The sequence below is a fragment of the Galeopterus variegatus genome, unplaced genomic scaffold (genome assembly GCF_000696425.1).
Source record: "Galeopterus variegatus unplaced genomic scaffold, G_variegatus-3.0.2 Scaffold300, whole genome shotgun sequence".
Classification (NCBI taxonomy): domain Eukaryota; kingdom Metazoa; phylum Chordata; class Mammalia; order Dermoptera; family Cynocephalidae; genus Galeopterus; species Galeopterus variegatus.
Window position 1 is genome coordinate 58109 of NW_007726411.1, and position 19985 is coordinate 78093.

At 45.0% G+C, this 19985-nt stretch overlaps 1 protein-coding gene across 1 annotated transcript; it reads right to left on the reverse strand.

The window, feature by feature from the left end:
- Positions 1 to 1328: 1328 nt before the first annotated feature.
- Positions 1329 to 17656, reverse strand: PRDM14 (PR domain containing 14). The gene is made up of 7 exons (XM_008567160.1): positions 16934 to 17656; positions 16312 to 16365; positions 16069 to 16226; positions 14774 to 15044; positions 9271 to 9473; positions 4803 to 4904; positions 1329 to 1560 (listed from the first exon to the last, which is right to left on the reverse strand). Exons 1-7 carry the CDS (start codon positions 17631 to 17633, stop codon positions 1333 to 1335), a joined length of 1716 nt encoding a protein of 571 aa, XP_008565382.1. The 5' UTR covers positions 17634 to 17656; the 3' UTR covers positions 1329 to 1332.
- Between the last annotated feature and the right edge of the window lie 2329 nt (positions 17657 to 19985).

Consider the following 19985-nt stretch of genomic DNA (forward strand, 5'->3'; position numbering starts at 1 on the left):
GGTCTCACATTTTCTGATGAATATTTAAAAGTGTGTTTTTGCTTGCTTTCATACAGGAAGAATGGGATAGTAGAAAAACGCTATGTCCATAGCAGGATTCATAAACTGAGCATAGTTATTAGTTAAGAGGCTGGACGGGAGTCAGCAGACCTAGCTTTGCCCCTTACAGGCAAATGACCTCAAGCCACTGCCTTCATTTTTCAACCTCCATTCCTCATTCGTGAAGTGGCAAACTCGGTGGTACCATCTCATAGGGTTAGTGCTTCATACCTGTTGGCTATTACTACCCCATGAGAGGAGTCTGCTGTCTCTCTGCACAGGAGAAAAACGCATTCCCCGCACACTCGCATCAGCCTCTGATACCTTCTACGGTACATTCTTCTTTCCATTGGGCCGCTCTATTTTTTTATTTTGCACTCTATATATTAGCATGAGCCAGCTAATTAGAAAGACCTAAAAAAAAATCTGCTTGTCTATTCATCAGGAATGAAATCAGGTTTAAAACTAGAGCACTATAAATATGCTCATTTATTTTTTAGCCTTTCTTCATTTGGTTATAATTTTTCTTCCCCAATTGGTAAAGGCCACAGATGGAGGGATCGGTAATTAATTTCTGTGCCCACCAAGTAATTCTGTTTGGTGCTAAAGATTAACTGGCATTTGTCATGTGGTGGGGGAGGGGTGGGAACAAAGGATTTAAGATGAATCCAGATAAAGACGGAAGATTCATTCTTGTCTGAAGACTTAGTTACAATTCTAATGACGCTCCAGCTTGAATAAACTTTTATTTTTTTATTTTTTGGCAGCTGGCCAGTATGAGGACCTGAACTCTTGACCTTGATGTTACAACATACTCTCACCAACCAGCTATCCAGCCAGCCCTTGAATGAATTTTTAAAGAATTTGTCCTGTTTAGAAATATAATACATGATGACCATAGTATAATCTGGGGGCCCAAAACAGAGAGTAGAGAAAAGACCTCCTTTTCTTTCATCATGAATCCTAGGACTCTATTTCCAGTTTCTGAACTGCAGGGACTTTTACACTCACTCATGGGATATACACCGAGTTTTTAGACCCTCAAGCATTATCACCCCCAAGCTTTCACTGTTTTTAGGTAAATTCACCAAAATTCCATTCCTGTTAAAAATTGTGAAAAATATTTCTGTGAAAGCTGTTAAAACCATGGTCAATAAATCTTGTAAACTCAGCAAACTGGCCAGTTCCACTTTTCTGATCCTCATTCAATATTACTACTCCTTGTTCATATGACACACCCGTAAGAAGAGAGAATCTGAGTCTTTAGTTTGTACACTGTCCCCACACCGAGGGCTAGAAATCTTCATGAAACTTCACGTGGGAGTAGAACGCTTCTTGATCTGGGAGGGTTTTCCCACAGACGCTACAGGAGTAGCCCTCGTCCTCCTTGTGGGAGCGGCGGACGTGACTGTCATGGGCAGCATGGGATGCAAAAGATTTACCACAGTACTTGCATTTGAAGGGCTTCTCCCCAGAGTGCTGCCTGATATGTGTGCGGAGAATGCTGGAGGCAGTGAACTTCTGCAGAGAACACAAGGCAAGAGAAAAAGTCAACTTCCACCAGCTGGACAACCAATTAATGGGCTTAATTTCATTGTTACTGATACTTATGTCACTCTTTCTTCTCCAGTTGATGAATCTTGGATTTTGAGGCTATAGAGCACTCATGGTCAACAACAGTGGCCTTAATCAAAAAGGACCTGATCGGGCCAGCCCGTGGCTCACTCGGGAGAGTGCGGTGCTGATAACACCAAGGCCACGGGTTTGGATCCCATATAGGGATGGCCGGTTTGCTCACTGGCTGAGCGTGGTGCTGACAACATCAAGCCAAGGGTTGAGATCCCCTTACCGGTCATCTTTAAAAAAAAAAAAAAAAAAAGGACCTGATCAACTTGTCCTTTGGTGATTCTGAGTAGCACTGGATATCAGAACAGTGGCTCTTTAGTGGCTAAGATCACCTGGGGTTCTAGTTAAAAATGCAGATTGCCAACACTAGCCCAGAGAGTGTGACCAATAAATCTGCAATGAGACCAGGAGCCTAAATGTAAACAAGCAATTCAAGCAGGTGGCCCTAGGACACTTCTAGAAAAACTGCATTACAGAAGGAGAAGCTAATATTGGCTAATGTCTTTGCATGAATCTTACCTTATTGGGTTTATTTTTTTGATTTAAATTTATTGGGATGACTGTAGATTCACACAGTTTCAGAAATAACAGAGGTTCTGTATACCGTTTATCCAGTGCCCCTCAATGGTTACATCTTATGATACTATAGTACAAAACCACAACCAGGATATTGACATTGACATAAGTCAAGATACAGAACATTGTCATCGCAAGGATCCCTCATATTGTCCTTCCGCTCCCACTTCCTTCTTAAGCAGGGACAACCACTAATCTGTTCTCCATTTCTATGATTTTATCATTTCAAGAATGCTGTATAAATGGAATCATACAGTATGTAACCTTCTAGGATTCACTCTTTTTACTCAGCATAATTCTCTGGAGATTCATCCCGGTTGTTTTGTTTATCAATAGTTCATTCCTTTTTTCTTGCTGAGTGGTATTCAGCAATAAATGGGAGGGAGGAGGGAGGGAGGTGTCGGTGAGGGGCCATAATAATCATATACATTGTATATTGACAAAATAAAAATTTAACGAAAAAAAGAAAAAAAGAAATCATAGCTCATGTTAAGACAAAAAAATTTTTCTCAAATCGGAATACCATACAATTTACAATGAAATTAAATATGTGACTTAACAATATAAAAAAAAATTAATTAATTAAAAAAAAAAAAAGCAATAAATGGATCTGTCCGATCACTCACCCATTGAAGGACATCTGGGTTGTTTCCAGTTTTTGGCTATTATGAATAAAGCTGATATAAACATTTATATACAAGTTTTTGTATGAATAAAGCCTTCACTTCCCTGTGATAAGTGCCCAGGAGAGCAATTATTGGATCGTATAGTAGTAGAAACTGCCAAACTATTTTCCAGAGTGGCTGGAGCATTTCAGATTCCTGAGTACTTCATTGTTTTTACATCTCCTTTCTTAGCTTTTCTTTTCTGTTCCATTTATAACTTTTCCCCTCATTCACTTCAACACTATTTTCTGACCTTTGTCACTTTAAGGTACTATATTAGAGATATAAGAAAATGACTTTGTTTTCTAGACCCATTGACAGTGATACAAAGTTAAACTGGTGAGCTCAGATTTGGGGGACTGGGAGGGAAGCACTTGACAATGGAATGTTTGGGGATCTCCACCTGCCCAGCAGGACATTTCAGATTGGCACATGGGGAGTCAGGTTCCTGCTCCATAAGGAAGACCACCCAGACATGGTCAGTCTGCACCAGAAGTGACTGGAGTCTATTGTGTCAGCCAGAATGCAGACCACCAATTCATGTCTTAAGTGGGTTTAGTGTTCCCTTCAGACCTCCATCATTCCCAGATTAGCTAGACATGAAAGGTGAGGATCAGAATTAGCACTACTCTGGAAACAGGATGGTTTGTGGAGTATTTTGTCCTTGCTCTGGAAATCCCATGGGACAGCACTTACCCCCTAAGGACTGACTGCTTTTTTCACACAAATCCAATGCCACCTCTTTTGATTCATGCTAAGTTCACATGGTCTAGTTATGTCTCAGTGCTGTTTTTCTATGCTAACTATTTTCATTCTTTTGACACACTTTCTTTGGAGGTGTTAGTTTTCCTAAACCTGGTTGATTCAATGTTTTAATCCTCTTTGGAAGGTTTAGAAGTTCCCCTAAAGACAACCTATACTTCTCTTATAGCTTTATTGTAAAAAGTGTAAATGACTCGATGGTAGAAACATGGTCTACACCAGTTCGCTCCAATAGGACTTTATGTGCTGATGGAAATGTTCTGTACCTGTGCTGTCCAATGTGGTGGTTGCTAGCCATATGTGGCCTTTGAGCACTTAAAATGTGGCTAGTGCAACGTAGGAATTGAATTTTCAATTTTATTTCACTTTTATTAATTGAAATAGCCATATATGGTTAATGGCTAACTATACATCAGACTGCATAGATACATATCACCAAAATAGGATGAGGCATTTTGATATAATATTTCCAAAGCATAATTAAACTATTGTCTCTGTTCTGACAAACACTAACCATGTATTTGTCTCTCCATTTTTTGCTGCTCTGTCTTCTATACAACATAGATTAGATGCCACTTCTGCAATTCCCTCTAGAAAGTCAGAGCAGCAGCATTCTCCCCATTTAGGTCTTCATGGATTAAAGTAGTAATAAAAGTAGCTAACGCTTCAGAAGGGGTTACAATGTGACAGGCACTGTTATGAACGTTTTACATATATTTACTCATGTAATCCAATAACTCTGTAAAGACTATTTTCCCCTATTTACCAATAAGAAAACTCAAAGACAGAGAAGTTAATGGACTTCCTTAAGTTGCACAGCTAAGTAAGCATCAGAAGTAGGACCTGAACCATGGCCCGGTCCATGCTCTTAAATAGTGTGTAATATTTACACGTCACTGTGAATTCGGGGCATGTTTCATTGCACATGCCCTCAATGCCAACTTTGCAAGAGTTCATATCTGACCATCTTTAGCAAACTCAAGCATATTTGATGGCGAAGTGAGGATTGCAATGATAATTGATTAACATTTACCACCAAAAATTCATTATAAGCCAGGCTTTATGCTTCAAATTCTCACACATGGACAGCCAAGCAAAGTTCAAAACAGATCCCTTAAAGGAGGTTCCATTTACCTTTGTACAATACACACACTGGTACGGTCTGTCTCCAGAGTGGACTCTCATGTGTTTATTTAGGCTGGAAGACTGAGAGAAACATTTCCCACATGTAGAACACTAAGACGAAAAAGAAAAATATAGTTGAAATTATATCTTCCCCTAACAAGTCCATTTAAACATTACATTTACCTGAGGGTGAGAAGAGAACTCTCAGATTTATCCTGCGTACATCTGCAAGCAGCAGATCGCCCTTCCCCAGGATGAGGGTCTACCTGTAACAGTACAAAGACATCCCGGACCCACACTGAAGAATCAGGCAGCGTGGGCTCCAGATCCTGCCCAATGCTGTCACTAAAGCTAATGCTGTGACTTCAGGTCATTCACTAAACATCTTTGGGTGTCAGTTACTTCAGAGGTGAAATGTGGAAACTGAATAGGATTGTGGTATATATAACATTGGCCTGAATTAGTCCTGCTCTGTCAACAAGTTGCTGTGTGATCACAGCAAGTTCAAATCAGAATAAGCTTCATAAAGAATGCTTTCAACAATAATGTAATATCATTACATAAACTATATAATTTGGGCTTGCCGGTTAGCTCAGTTGGTTAGCGCATAGCCTTGTAACACCAAGATCGAAGGCTCGGATCGCTGTACAGGCCAGTGGCCAAATAAAAAAACGTATAAAATTAAGAAACTAAACTTATCTCTTGCAATTGGAAGTCCTATCAAAAAGAAAAGCTTACAAGAAGTCACACATGAAATAGAAAGTTGGGGCTGGCTGGTTTGCTCAACTGGGAGAGTGCGGTGCTAGTAACACCAAGGTCCTAGGTTCAGATGCCTGTACCAGCCGGCCGCAAAAAAAAAAAAAAAAAAAAAAAAAAAAAAAAAAAAAACGCTTTCTGAAAAAAAAACCTAATATATTTTCAAGGTTAATTTCTGTTCTCTGAAGTGAATATTCTGTACTAGGATAGCTCAAGAAAATAGTATCCTGCTGGCCAGTTAGCTCACTTGGGAGAGCATGGTGCTGATAACACCAAGGTCAAGGATTCGGATCCCCTACTGGTCAGCCGCAAAAAAAAAAAAAAAAGAAAGAAATATAAGAAATAACGCTTTCTGAAAAAACAAGGCCCTATTTCCATTGATCAGGTTTGTGTTTTGTTTTTTTTTTTTGATCAGGTATTTCAGAAGATTGAAGAGGAAGAAAATTCTGAATGGATTTTTCATTTATGAATTCTTTGTATTTATAACAATTATGGACCACAAAGATTTCCTGACATTTTTATTTTATGTTCTTTCTGAAACTCATGTCACTTTTCAGGGACATTGGTTGTCATGGCTTTTAACTGATGAATCATGTGTAAAGGAGGGATCTGTAAGTAGGAAGAGGGTGGTAATACATGTTTTTAATTGCTGGTTGTACACCCAGCATCTTCTGATACTTTAGTCAATCAATGTTTTTTTTCTCTTTCAGAAACTGATTTTTCTTGTTAAAAATCAACTATCTGAAGTTCTACATGTCTGTTTCATTTGAGCTTCTTTTTCTTCTGTAAAGGTTAAAGTAAGAGTTAATAATGTTAAGCAAGAGTTGCTGGAGGGCACCATGGGAAATTCGGGGTGACATGTTCCTTGAGCAGCTAGCTATATGCCTCTCGAGTTCGGCACAGAATTCTTGGTTAGAGATTCAAAACCCAGTGGTAGGTGGTATTGACAATCATGATTAAGGATGAGATCACTCAGGGAAAGCTTGCAAAGAGAACTAAAAGAAGAACCCTTGGGAATGAGTAAGACAGGTCTCACCACTTCTACTGCCCGTGGAAAATGATTATCCCTCACTCTACTGTAAAAGCAGCTCCCCTTTTAGAATGCAAGTCATCATCTCACTATTACCAGCTTCCACCCCTTCATCATTATCCCTGTCATTTGTTGGCCTCCTGGTCTACAGGCCCCCAATTTCAAAGTCAGCAGTGCCTTCTTTTTTTTTCCTTTTTGTGTCCGGCAACGGATCACAACCCTCAGTGTCGCGCCGCCAAGCTCCCAAGCGGCGCACTGTAGCAGTGCGCCATCGGGCCGGTCCCAGCAGTGCCTTCTAACACCAACCCAAGACTCACCCATTGTCCTCAGTGTTTAGGCAATTGACCCATCCAACATCCTAATAGACACTTCTTGACCTTTTCCTTCACTCTATTTTAGTCAAAAACAATCCAAAACAAATAAACAAAAACTAACCCTATAGCTTTCATTTTCTTAATACTTTGATCTGTCTGCCGCAAATGTGAGAAATATCCTAAACGCTCTATCCCACCACTTGGATACCTCAGGACTTTATGTGCTAACTAAAAAAGAAAATGCTACTAATTAAAACTACGGCATGCTGGGCCGGCCCGTGGCTCACTCGGGAGAGTGCAGTGCTGATAACACCAAGGCCCCGGGTTCGGATCCCATATAGGGATGGCCGGTTCGCTCACTGGCTGAGCGTGGTGCTGACAACACCAAGTCAAGGGTTAAGATCCCCTTACCGGTCATCTTTTTTAAAAAAAAAAACACTACGGCATGCTGTCAATTATAGAACACATCTCAATTTCAAGAATATTAAAACAAAAAAAAAAAAAAGAAAAATCTAAATCCTAGAATTGATCAAACATGGCTTGTAAAATACAAAACATGTAACAATATAAATACTTTCCAAGGACATGAATTGACAAATCACAGGACAAATACAAACTTCCAATAAAATATATTTTTAAAATTTAAACTTCATTAATAATGAAGAAGCAAATTGAAGCAAGATACCATTTTTCTTCTGTTAAAATAACAAAATAAAAAGAGAAATATTATTGGCAGGAGAGCTGGTGCAGCTTACTACACTGCAAGCCCAGGTGGTTGGACCATAAATTGACACCTCTGGAAAGCACTTTGGTAACTTAATTCAAGATCCTTAAAATTGTATTCACCCTTTGACCAAGTTTTTCTATTTCCAGGAGTCTAGCCCAAAAAAATAATCAGAAATGGATAACAGAAATAATGACTTCTATAATATAGTTCACTGCAGAAATACTGGGGGGAAATGCACAAAAAAAGGGAATTAGTTAAGTAAATTATGGCGCATTCATCTGGTGTACTGATATAACCATTCTTATGTTTACAAATTAGCTCAATGCACACACATATTGAGAAAAATATTACACGTAAGATGACAACATAGGGCCATAGGATATCAGGTGGCTTACACTTTTTCTTTAAATTGTGTTTAGTAAGCACACATTATTTTCTCATATTAAAACATAAAAATTAAACAAGTCTATCAAGTAAAAACATAAAAACCACTTTTGGCCTCACTCTCAATCACGCTCCCAAAATTACAGTTAGCAATTTAATGTTTTACCCCAACTACTTTTCATTTTTATGTAAAACATTATATGTAGCATTTATAATAAAATATTTTAAATGGCATCATTCTATACATATTCTGCAACTTGTTTCGGCTTAACAAGACATAATTTATATAACCAATTCTGTGTTGATCAACATAGTCTCTCACTATCAGCACACTGGACAGTTTCTACTTTCATCAGTCTGATAGGAGAGAAATAATTTTACTGTCTCAATATTTTAAAATCTTCTCAGAACTACACAAATAGTACATGATACTTGTCCAACTTTACAGGAGTACGTAATATAGGGATTGAATGCAATTTTCCCAGAAGCTTATTTAGGAAGAAGGGGAGAGATATAGACAATTTTATGATGGTTACTCTCAGTTTTCAAGAGGAAAACTGGGGCTCAAATTTGTTGTAGTTTCTCGGGTAATCCTGATAGAGCTGGGAGTCAAGCAAGAATCTATCTGTGCCCAGGTCTCATCCTTTTTTTTTGGTGACTGGTGGGTACAGGGCTCTGAACCCTTGACCTTGCTGTTATAACACTGGCTCTAACCAACTGAGATAACCAGCCAGCCTCATCTTTCTAATTAAGCTCAAGGGTATTTTGCACTTTTTTGCACCAATCCAGAGTGACCAGGTGTCTGGAACTGCAGGAAACGGCTCCCTACAGAATCCTGGGTGTCCCATGGAGGCCTTCCGTTTTGGGGACCACACCTATGCCACCTCCTCACCTGTAACTATCAGTGTACCTGCACAGATATGGAACAAGGTACAGTTACCTGGGCCACATGCCAGGCCCTGTCCTGCCTGGAATGTCTCAACCTTTCCCCCGGCCAGCCAGCTCTGCCTGTGGTATGAATCAGACACCCCATTTGCCCGTCTAGACTCGGCTCAAGGCCACCTCTTCCTCTGTGCTCCTCCCTTTGCCTGGGACACCCGTCCTAACACATGTGCATCTATTCATGTCTGTCTCTTCCGTAGCGCTGTGGCCCCCTTCAGAGGGGCTGTCCCGGCAGGCACCCCACCCTGCAGCCGGCGCCCGCAGCTCAGCAGTTTGTGGAGGGAGCAGAGGTGGAGGCAGGCCGCTAGGCCTCCTGCTGCTCACCTTGTGAGGCCGGTGCTTCTCGTGAACGTGAAGGATGTGGATCCTGAGCCGGTCCCGCTTCTCAAAGGATCGCTTGCAGAGAGAACAGGGGAATTTCCTATCGCCCTTGTCCACACAGGGGGTGTACTTGAGGTGCTTATCTCGGTAGTATTTGTAGGTAAACACTTTTCCACATCTTTCACATCTGTAACCTTCTGCAGACTCTGTCAAACACAGGGGACAAGTGCCAGTGGCTTTTTCAGCTACCTTTCCTCCTTCTGACTTTCTCTGAGAGGATATTTACAAACCTTTTATTACAGAAAATTTTAAACATCTACCAAAGTAAAAATAATAGTATAATAAACCTTCATGTGCCCAACACCACGCTTTGACAATGACCCACTCATAGCCAATTTTGTTTTCGTTTACATTGCTTCTCTCCATAACGGATGATTTTTTTATACTAATTTATCCTTTGGTTCAAATACCTCAAGTTACCATTTTTAGAAGATGAGTTTTAAGAAAGCATAACCGTAACGCCATTGTCATATATAAAAAGTTAACTTATGGGCCAGCCTGTGGCTCACTCGGGAGAGTGCGGTGCTGATAACACCAAGGCCATGGGTTCAGATCCCTATAGAGGGATGGCCGGTTGGCTCACTTGGGAGAGTGTGGTGCTGACAACACCAAGTCAAGGGTTGGGATCACCTTACCCAGTCATCTTTTTATTAAAAAAAAAAAAGTTAACTTATTCCTTAATAAAAGTATATGTACATATGTACACACACATATATTTGTTTAATGACTTAAGTTTGCTCAAATTAGGATTCAAACAAAGTCTACATGTTGTACGTGTTTGCTATGCCTCTTAAACCTGGTAATCTGTAGGCTGGCTCTCCTTTCCTTTTGCTCTCGGAAGCGTATTTGTCGAAGAAACCCTTCCTCAAACCAATTTAAGAGCACTTCGGCCCTCCAGTTCTTGAGCCATTTTCCTGCCTGGCATCTGTAACAAGGCTAATATTCCAAGGTATACCTACTTCTCTTTTTCCCTTTAAGGTCACCTGAGCTATAAGTTTGAAGCTGTCACCAGGACACCCACAGCCGACTTCCAAGTCTTTTTTTTTTTTTTTTCCCCAAAAGATGACCGGTAAGGGGATCTTAACCCTTGACTTGGTGTTGTCAGCACCACACTCTCCCGAGTGAGCCGTGGGCCGGCCCTCTAAGTAAGTCTTCACAGTGCTGTTCCATTTGACCCCATTTAGCAAGTTTGAGGCACTCTCTTAATTTATAGTTCACTTCTCTGAACTTTTGGGAAAGACTCCAGAACTACAGTCTTCATATATATAAAGGGTGAAAACATCTTGACTTCTCTATTACACAGGGTTACCATAACAACTAATTTGATTCTAACACCTACTGAGTTTTACCACCATGAGTGATATTATCACTGAGTGACAGGCGAGACTAAGAAAGGTAAATCTGTTTTTATCAATGGAGGAGGGAGGGGGTGGAGAGAGGTTAGAGAGGCTGCAGCCGACTCTAGCAAAGGGGTCCCAGGTCCAGGGGTGTCTATGTGTTGGGGGTAGGGGAGAACAGGGGCCACCTACAAAAGCATCCCTGCTGAGGACACTCTGGATTCCAGAGGATAAAGTGGTTTTGACTATGAATGCACTAGTGAGACCTCATTGTCTGCCCCCAGGGAGGCAGAAGAGCCAAGAATGAGTCTATGCAAGAGTCTGTAGATAGAAATCTTTTTAGCATCAGAGCAGCAGGGAAGCTGTCCATCAGGGGCTTTGTTAGTTGACAACTATGTCCCAGGCACATTTCATAAGGTGGCTAAGGAAATAAACCATTCATTAAGTAAATAACCAGGAAGGCAACTGTCAACCTGTCAACTGCAGGGAGACCCATCACCCTGCTATGTCTATCACTTTCATTGAGGTGCTAATACTCTCAGAATCCTCTTGCTGGGACGGGTTTTTGCTCAGAGCTAGAATTTTCATTGGTCAGAGTATCTTACCTTCCTGCTTCCTGGGGTGGGAGGAGAGGGTCTACAAATCCAAGTACTAAAGCACACCAAAATTCAGAATAAGTGTTAAATAGGGAGTTTGCGTTAAGAACAATCACAGAAATGAGACAGTGACCTTAACTAATTAGTCTTTGGCTGTCTACATTTTCTGCTCAGGTCTTTGGAAATTCATCTTAACCTAATTTTATCCTGTTCCTTTTACTTTTTCCTCCCCCTAGCTCAACGACTACTCTTTTAGCCAAGGGGTTTTTCAACACTGATAATGACACTTTCTGCCCAAACACCAAATTTAGATAGAGTTTGGTAATGATTAAGAAGAGTTGTCTTCTTAGAGTCCAGCCTTATAACGTCAAGGTCATGGTTTTGGATCCCTGCACCCACCAGCTGCCAAAACAAACAAACAAGCAAACAAAAACACAAGAGTTGTCTTCAGTGGTTCAATGGGCTGGCCTGTTAGCTCAGTTGGTTAGAGCACAGCCTTGTAACACCAAGATCAAGGGGTTCTGATCCTCATTCTGGCCAGCGGCCAGCTGCGTACCCCCTCCCCCCCAAAAAGTTGTCTGCTGGATGGTAAATCTCATGTGAAGTGTTCTTTTTTTTTTTTTTTTTTTAAAGATGAACAGTAAGGGGATCTTAACCCTTGACTTGGTGTTGTCAGCACCACACTCTCCCAACGGAGCCACGGGCCAGCCCTTCATGTGAAGTGTTCTTACCACAATAAGAAAAAAATATTTTAAAGGCAATGTCTTCACATTCCATACCTCCATCCCCCAATACACACACACCACAGCTTGCTTGCATATTCAAATAACCCGCCCACATAGAGTCCAGACCCTTCCCTCCCTACTCAAGACCTTATCAGCACTAACCACTCTAATCAACCAGGCTCACCAGCCAGCCCCAACCTACTCAGGCCCTTAGAGTGGAAGGCTCCTACCAATCCTTGCCAAAAAAGCCTTTGAGAAAAGAAACATTTCTTTTGAGAGGCAGAGAAATTTTGATTTTTCTTTCCTGATTATCACATCCAAAACCATTCATATTAACAGAAAACAAGTGAATCTTCATATCCTTCCCAACAAATTAAGTTGTCTACAAGTTCCTTTCCACATTTTAAAGCTGTAAGCACCTAATATCACTTGGTTCAGAATCAGAGCACAAGTAACTGCATGCTGGGGTTTTTCCACTTACCATCATAAGCCCTTATCTCTGTAGCTTGCTATGACTGACTTCTGACATCTGCATTCTATTCTGTGTTATATCATCATTTACTTAATTATTCTATTATTGAGCATTTAGATTGTGGTTTTTCACTACTATGGATGGTGCTATAGTAAAAATTCTAATGGAAAAGCTTTTTCCTTTTGGACTATTTCTTGACGACAAATTTCCAGTAGAGTAGTACTCTACTAGAAATGTCACATGCATTTTAATAGTTCAATACATATTGTTAAATAATTTCCTCAAAGGATAATGATTACATTTTGTGAGTTATTAAGCATGTATTTTTCTCAAATCCATTTTTACTTTTATTTCAAAAGGAGTCCGGTCCATTTCTGGAAGTGACCAAAGAAGACCTACTTGGTTTGATGCTAAGTATGAGACAAATCTGAGCTCCAAAGACCATAGAGAATCTTACCATCTTGCCCCCACTGCCATCTTTATCCACATGCCCATTCCTACACCATACACATGTTGGAGGAGTAGGAAGACAGTTCACCAAAACAAATTTGATAGACCCTCATTATCTGGACTATTGAAAGGGGCTGCTCATTACTTACCACAGCATCCCTGGCAGACATTCCCTTGCCTTGGGCTTCACTATTCCCTGAGCCCGAAATGCCTTCCCTCTCTCCCTCTGTCCTACACATCCCTTTTTTCACCTCATCCCTAAGCAGCTTTCCTCAGTTTGGTTGCAATGTTTTCCTCCTTCATTCAGTGCACATTGGGATACAGGAGCAGGGATAGTAAGGTGTTTAGGAATATTTCCTGCCCTGAAGAGTCTCAGTCTAAAAGGGAGACAGGCAAGCAGACAATCATGGAAGCATGTGATAAATGCAATTCACATTTTCTTTTACCCATTGCTTAGTACATTTATTATATCCCACAATAACATTGTTTTCTGTCTTAAAACATACATTTACATTTGTCTTGTCGGCCTACTAGATTAGTAGTTCCCAAACTGTTGTGTATGTAAAGATCGCTTGGAGAGCTTATTTAAAATGCAAATTCCAAGCCCGGTAGCAGAGTGTTGGCCCATAAAATGCAAATTCCACAGGCTCATCACCAGAGTGAGTTAGTGGTTCTCTAGCTACTTACTACTCAGATGTAGCCCAGGGACCAGCATCATCATCATCTCCTGAAAGCTTGATGGAAATGCAGAGCAACCAGACAATCGACATCTTCACAAGATCTCCAAGTCTGAGAGCAGGAGTCTAACTCAATGATCCCCAAACCTGCCTCAAACCCACAGTAAGAAATACATTTTAGGGCCGCCCCGTGGCTCACTTGGGAGAGCGCGGCGCTGGTAGCGCCGAGGCTGCAGGTTCGGATCCTATATAGGGATGGCCGGTGCGCTCACTGGCTGAGTGTGGTGCAGACCACGCCATGCCAAGGGTGATCCCCTTGCCGGTCAAAAAAAAAAAAAAAGAAAGAAATACATTTTAGGGCCGCCCCGTGGCTCACTTGGGAGAGCGCGGCGCTGGTAGCGCCGAGGCTGCAGGTTCGGATCCTATATAGGGATGGCCGGTGCGCTCACTGGCTGAGTGTGGTGCAGACCACACCATGCCAAGGGTGATCCCCTTACCGGTCAAAAAAAAAAAAAAAGAAAGAAATACATTTTATACTTGACACCCAGCACACACACATCTCTATGTGAGGCAAAAACTTCACAAAACAACACTTACTGTTAAGTGATTCCCATCAGTACAAAGGTACTTCAAAAAGTTTGGGGAAAACGGAATTAAAAGATAATATAAAACCTTCCATGAACTTTTCGAAGTACCCTCATGTTTTCTATTCTACTTTATTCTTATTTTCTTTTTCTTTTTCTTTTTTTTTTTGCCTTAATGCTGGTCTCAGCCATTAAATTGATTTCCCACCCTACGAAGATATTGCAACTCTACAACACACCATTTGAAAAACACTGCTCTAGAGCTTTGACTTCAGCGCCTATGTTGTCCTGGGCAGAGATAAATCAGAAACTGGCTAAGGGAGAGGTTACATCTCTTTATTCCACTTTTCTTCTATTCTCAGGGAGGGATTAGGGTGTAGAAGATCAGGAATCCTTATGGACAGAGGTAGCTTCAGCAGCTTTGGAAGGATGAGACTGCTTTCCTCTATCTGGGTAGTGCCCCCTGGTCAGAGACACCCTCCGTTTAGCCTCCTGCATCAGCCTTCGGGACGGAGGAGCTCCACAAAGAGGGTTTCTGGAAAAGAGCCCAGTGCTTCCACTAGGAGGTCCTCACTGCACTGGGCGAGGCAGAGGTATACACTGACCTTCAGAGGGCCCAGACGGCTGCTTCTCCAGCTCTGTGACCTGAAGGCTCACGGGAATGTCCAGAAACTTCTCATAGCAGTCTCCATACCACACAAGGAGCTCTTGGTTCTGGTGGATCTCTTTGCAGCTCTCATAAAATATCTGCCCTTGACACTGCACGGCAACTAGGTTCTGCTCCTTGGGGAAGCGGGCACAGTTGACGTAGGACATCCAATTTCCTGTATCTCCTTTTCCATCTATAAAGTGGCTCAAATGACCATCTTCAAAGATCTAAATGAAATAAAACATTAAGTTTGGAATGCACTTTTTTTTTTGCCCAACCTATAAAATAAGTTTATTAAAAAAATGTATAAACCAAAGCTAACAGTGCACCAAATATATTTCTATAAATCAGATTTCTATATCATTACAAGTAGAATATAAATCTAAATCTTAAGTAGATTTATTAGCTTAAAGGCATCTCTATAGGTGATGTAACATATTTTTAAAGATTCCTACTTTTATTACTTTCTCAATTCCCAAATTTCTACGTTAATTTCATAAGCAGATGTAAGGGAAACAAAGTTAGTTACATTTAATTTTGCCACCTAAAGACAACCATTTAGTTTTGTATTTTATCCCCATCTAGTTTTCATTCATATAGATGGAGTCATAATTTCATTCTTTCTCCGCTGCTGGCAATTTCATTGTCTCCGATGTTTTGTTATTATAACCAACCCTGTCATTAATGTCTTCCACGTAGCCTGAATTTCAGATCATTTTCCTAAACTATATTCCTAGAAAGAAAAATACAGGGCCAATGGGTTTTGAACATTTTAAGGTATCTGATACATTCTGACAAATGGTTTTCTCCTGCAGGCAATAAACTGCAGTCCCACCAGCATGCTTGAAGAATATCAGTTTTTAAAAATCCTTCGCTAATTTCATAGGCAAATAATATCAAATTTTAAAATTTTATTCCCTTTAACATACTTTCAGTACTCTATACTACAAGAATTTAAAGCATTTGGTTTTGTCTATAAATATAACACAATGTATTGATTCTTTAAATGTATATTCCACGGCTAATCTTCACAGACTAAAATGCCTTTTAAGGGCACTACAAAACAGAATTCATGCAGAGGTGCTCTCCTCATGGAGTGAACACCTGAGGTTCCTTCCCAGTACAGGCAACACAAACAGCAGATAACTGCCCTGATGTCCTCGCTTCCTGACCAGGACTTTGGCAAAGGCCATAATTTCTCCCCACCAGCCTCGTTTCCTACTTTTAGCAACCCACCAAAAACTTATTTACCTCCCACATCAGAGAATTGTCTCCATAGGTCTTGATTTCACTGGCGTTGACCACTTTACCTTGAAATGGCCCAAACCTGACTCCTTTGGCAATGAAGCCACTGCAGAACACACCAAAATGTGGGACTTCACCAAACATGGTCTGCATGAGGCAGAGACCTAGGGGAAAGCCAAGGCAGGAAGAGAGTGAGGAAAGTGAGCAGCATTCGTGCAGGGAAAGCAATCCAAGCAGAGTCCTGCCTACCTTCTGGAAGTTGAAGGGAGCTTTTATCCGGAGTTTGAGAAAGAGAATCAGACCCTAGAAAAAGGAAGGGTTAAAATTTTTTTCATTAAAAATGTATTATGAAATGCTTTTATAGGGCGTTTCCCTTCTTACTCCCTAGAGGTAACCATCATCCTGAGTTTGACATTTATTGGTCCTTTTATATTTTTCCTGCTCCTTTTACACGAGCTTTTCATACACAATTTCTCATTTGAGATTCAGAGCAACCCTTTGCAAGGTTATGCAATTAACCCCATTTTGCATACTTAAGGAACCTGAGAATCAGGGATAATGCTTGACTAAGGTCCAGGTAGATGGCTGAGCCAGGACTCTAAGTGTGAATTGCATGAGGCTATCATGAAGATACCTTCTTGCACATGGCGGTGAAATCTGATGCCTGTCCTCAGCTCGCACTAAAACCAACCTTAAGTCATAACGTTAAGTAGGCAGGGCCTCAGTTGGGAGCTTGCACTCCTCAGGCTCTGACGGTGCCCCCCTTCCCGCATTTGTGCAGCCTCAGACCCACCTTGAAGGGCTTCTTCCCCTTCCTACCCCCACCTCTACTCCCATCCAATCCAACTCCCAGATGGTGAACTCCATTTACCAGAGCTGTCTGTGGGGACCAGGAGGCCCGAAATTGCATGGTGCAGGCTGGCTGGGTGCTCCAGGCTGGGAGTGGCCCCATACAGAACAAAGTGCAGGTCGTCCTCGGTGAAGTGGAAACGATCAGGAGGCTTTCCCTCTTGGTTTAGGGGTTTGGAGCCATCCTGAGACTGCTTTCTGGGGGAGCAAGATAACTCGGAGGTCTTCGGCTCCTCAGGTAACAGGGAAGCATCCACAGGGGTTGGCAGAATTAAAGTTTCAGGTCCACAATACTGGCCATTGTCGCTGCGGCCACCAGTGCGGCCCAAATCTTCACCGCCGGAGCCCTTGTACTCGATATTGCTGTTCAAGAAGTGTGGCACCTCCGTGGGGAGGTGGGGAATTGGGTACCACGGTGGCAGCTTACTGTACCAGGGCAGATCATAGAGCGGCTCCGTCTGTAGAGCCAGACCCGGACTCACCAAGGAAGGCGCCATCCGGAAGGCGAAGGGGGGAATGGCCGGGGTCGCAGACACGGTGGCCTCCAGTTGCCGGAAAGGTTGGAAATCCTCCTCCGTCATGGTTAGGGTGTTCCTGTAGTGGTCATAAGCTGGGAACGACGGGTAGTAGGCGGCCAGCTGTTGGGGGGTGTTCTCTAGCCTCTTGGGCGGGTAGCACACCTTGTCCTGGGGCCCGGCCTCACCTGGCGGCCGTAGAGCCATCCCGGGCCACAGCGCGCGGCGGGCCTGCGGGAAAGCGAGCGCGACTGAGTGCGCGGCGCGGGGCACTGCCCGCGGCCCCGGCCCCGCTCCCGCCCGCCTCGGTTGGAGGGAATTGGATAAACTTCCCAACTAGATCCCGCACGACCTGTCCCACAAGGAAAGCAAAACCAAAAAAGCAGCCACAAAAAGCCCTTAAACGAAAACCTGCCGGGATCCCGCCCCACTGCAAGTTCCCGGTTAGTGTCGCCTTCGCCTTGTCTCTCCAGACACACCTCGACCAAGCACGGCTGGCTGCCAACACTCGCTCTCTAGCTTCGGCCCTCAACCCGGCTCCCGCAAAAGCCCTTTCAAGTTCCCTGTCCCTCCTTCTTCTCAGTCTGACAAAATTCTCTTCCAGGGTCGGCTGGGGCCGCCGGGCCCTCCCAACTCCGGGGCTGGGGCGGGGAGGCGGTGCCAGGCCCTCCCAGGCGCTCCTGGGCCCCCAGCAGGGAGGAAAGAGCCGAGGGCCCCGGGTCGGGCCGCGCATATGGGGGACGCGCTCCTCGGCAGGTCCCGGGAGCCCGCGCCCCACCGCGAGCCCGGGGTCTGAGCCCGCGGGCCTCGGCGGTCCAGGCTGCCCCGACGGGAGGGGCGCGCCACCTTCGGTTCCGCCGGGATCCGTCGCCAGAGCCCCACGCGGCCCGAGTCTCGCCTCATCCCCCAAGTCCCCCGGAAACTCCAGTCACCCCACCTGGGTAAAGTTTAGGAGGCCTGGGGTCGCCTCTCCGGAGACGGCGGGGGAGAAGCCTGGTCTGCCGCCAGCCCTCCCGCCCTCGCGTCGTCGCCCCCCGGAAAGGGTGGCGTTTTAATGGACGCGCAGCACGTTCGCCAAGGCTGAGGCATGAAGCCCCTTCAGGGCCGGCGGGTCCTGAGGGCAAGCTCAATGAGCCCAGTAAGGAAACTAAGCAGGGTCGTGACTCGAATTAAAGAACACGGGGTCAGGAGAAGAGGTCAGCCACGGCGCGGCACCTGCCCGGCTTCTCCCCAGCCTCCGAGGGCGCCCCGCTCCTGGCCTTCCCCGACCCCGAGAATCTAACACTTGGGGTTGTAAGCCACTGAGAGTAAAAGCCCCCGAGACGGCAGAACGACCACCCAGACCTAACTGAGCGAGCAAGTGGGCCCGCGCGTCCCAGGCGCCCTGGGCCCCGGGGCGCGCCCCGCGCGGCACCCACCTCCGAGAGCGCCTTCNGTGGGCGGGCCCGCGGGGCACTGAGAGGGCGAGGGTGGGGAAGGGACCCGGACCACGCAGGTCCCCAGGTCCGTCTTGCTCCCGCCCACCGCAGCCATTGGCCGACGTTCGACTCGCCCCCCGTCCCCAGGGGTCGCGCACTTAACTCGTTAGTTCTCCCAACCGTTCCCGGGCCCTGGAGGAGAGCGCTCGCCGCCCGCTTTCTGGGGTGGGCACTGTTGCCGCTCCTGGCTTGCCGGTCGGCGAGCAAAAAGCCGGGCGAGTGTGCAATCCAGGGTCCCCAGACAAGCCCCGCTGCGCACACGCCACCCTGCACGGGCGCCCGGAAGGCTGGGACTCGCGTCCGGGGTCGCGCCCCTGCCTCTCGGCTTCGAGTTCCCAAGAGCGGAGCCTGCCCGAAGGAAGCGTCAGATCCGCTCCAGGACCGGGTGGGCGTTGTGGGTCCCTGACACCTGGTGAGGAGCCCGGGGCCGCCTCAGGGCTGGGAAGCGGCGCCTCGCGGGTCCCGGGTGGGGACGCCTGGGCGCGGGGAGATCGGCGCCCCCACGCTTCCGAGGTTTCGGGCGGTCGTTTTGCCCTCTAGGGGCCTTTTACTCCTTAAGTGGCTTTCAACGACCGAAGACCGGCCTCCCTGCGCCGCCACAGCCGTCCCTTCCCCGGGGGAAAGCTCGCGACCTTGGACGCGCGGGGCTCTGAAAACCAAGGTCCAGACCCATACCGAGCGCTCAAAGACCGCATTTTCATTCTCCTGGCGGGCCATTGACGGAGAGGAAGGAGCGCTTAGTTCCATTCACATTCACAGATGCAAGCGCCGAGGGAGGGGAAGCCGCTGTCATGCGCCGAGCGTGGCCCAGCTCCGCGCCACCCGGGCCGCCTCTCCCTGGAAGCTAAACCGGGCGAGCGACCCTCGTGCGGGCGCGGGCGCGAGGCGGCAGAAAGAGGCGCAAACCTCGCGCGGCGGCTGGCGCTGGCTTGGTGGAGGGAGGCGGCCGAGGGACCCCGCCAAATCCCCAAAGCTGGCGACGGAGGGCAGCCGGTGGCAGAGCGTCCCCGCCCGGACATTCCCAGCGGCCGGCCGGGCGCCTCCTTGCCCGGCCCCGGGACCTGCGCCTGCAGCCATCGCC

What these genes read in the sequence shown, in the direction of transcription:
- PRDM14 (XM_008567160.1), bottom strand. Translation starts at nt 17,633, where the DNA reads ATGGCTCTACGGCCGCCAGGTGAGGCCGGGCCCCAGGACAAGGTGTGC. An exon ending in GGTCCCCACAGACAGCTCTG is followed by an intron (nt 16,366 to 16,933) that starts GTAAATGGAGTT and finishes TCCTTTTTCTAG; the next exon opens with GGTCTGATTCTCTTTCTCAA. An exon ending in AGTGTGTGTATTGTACAAAG is followed by an intron (nt 1,561 to 4,802) that starts GTAAATGGAACC and finishes TGTTCTCTGCAG; the next exon opens with AAGTTCACTGCCTCCAGCAT.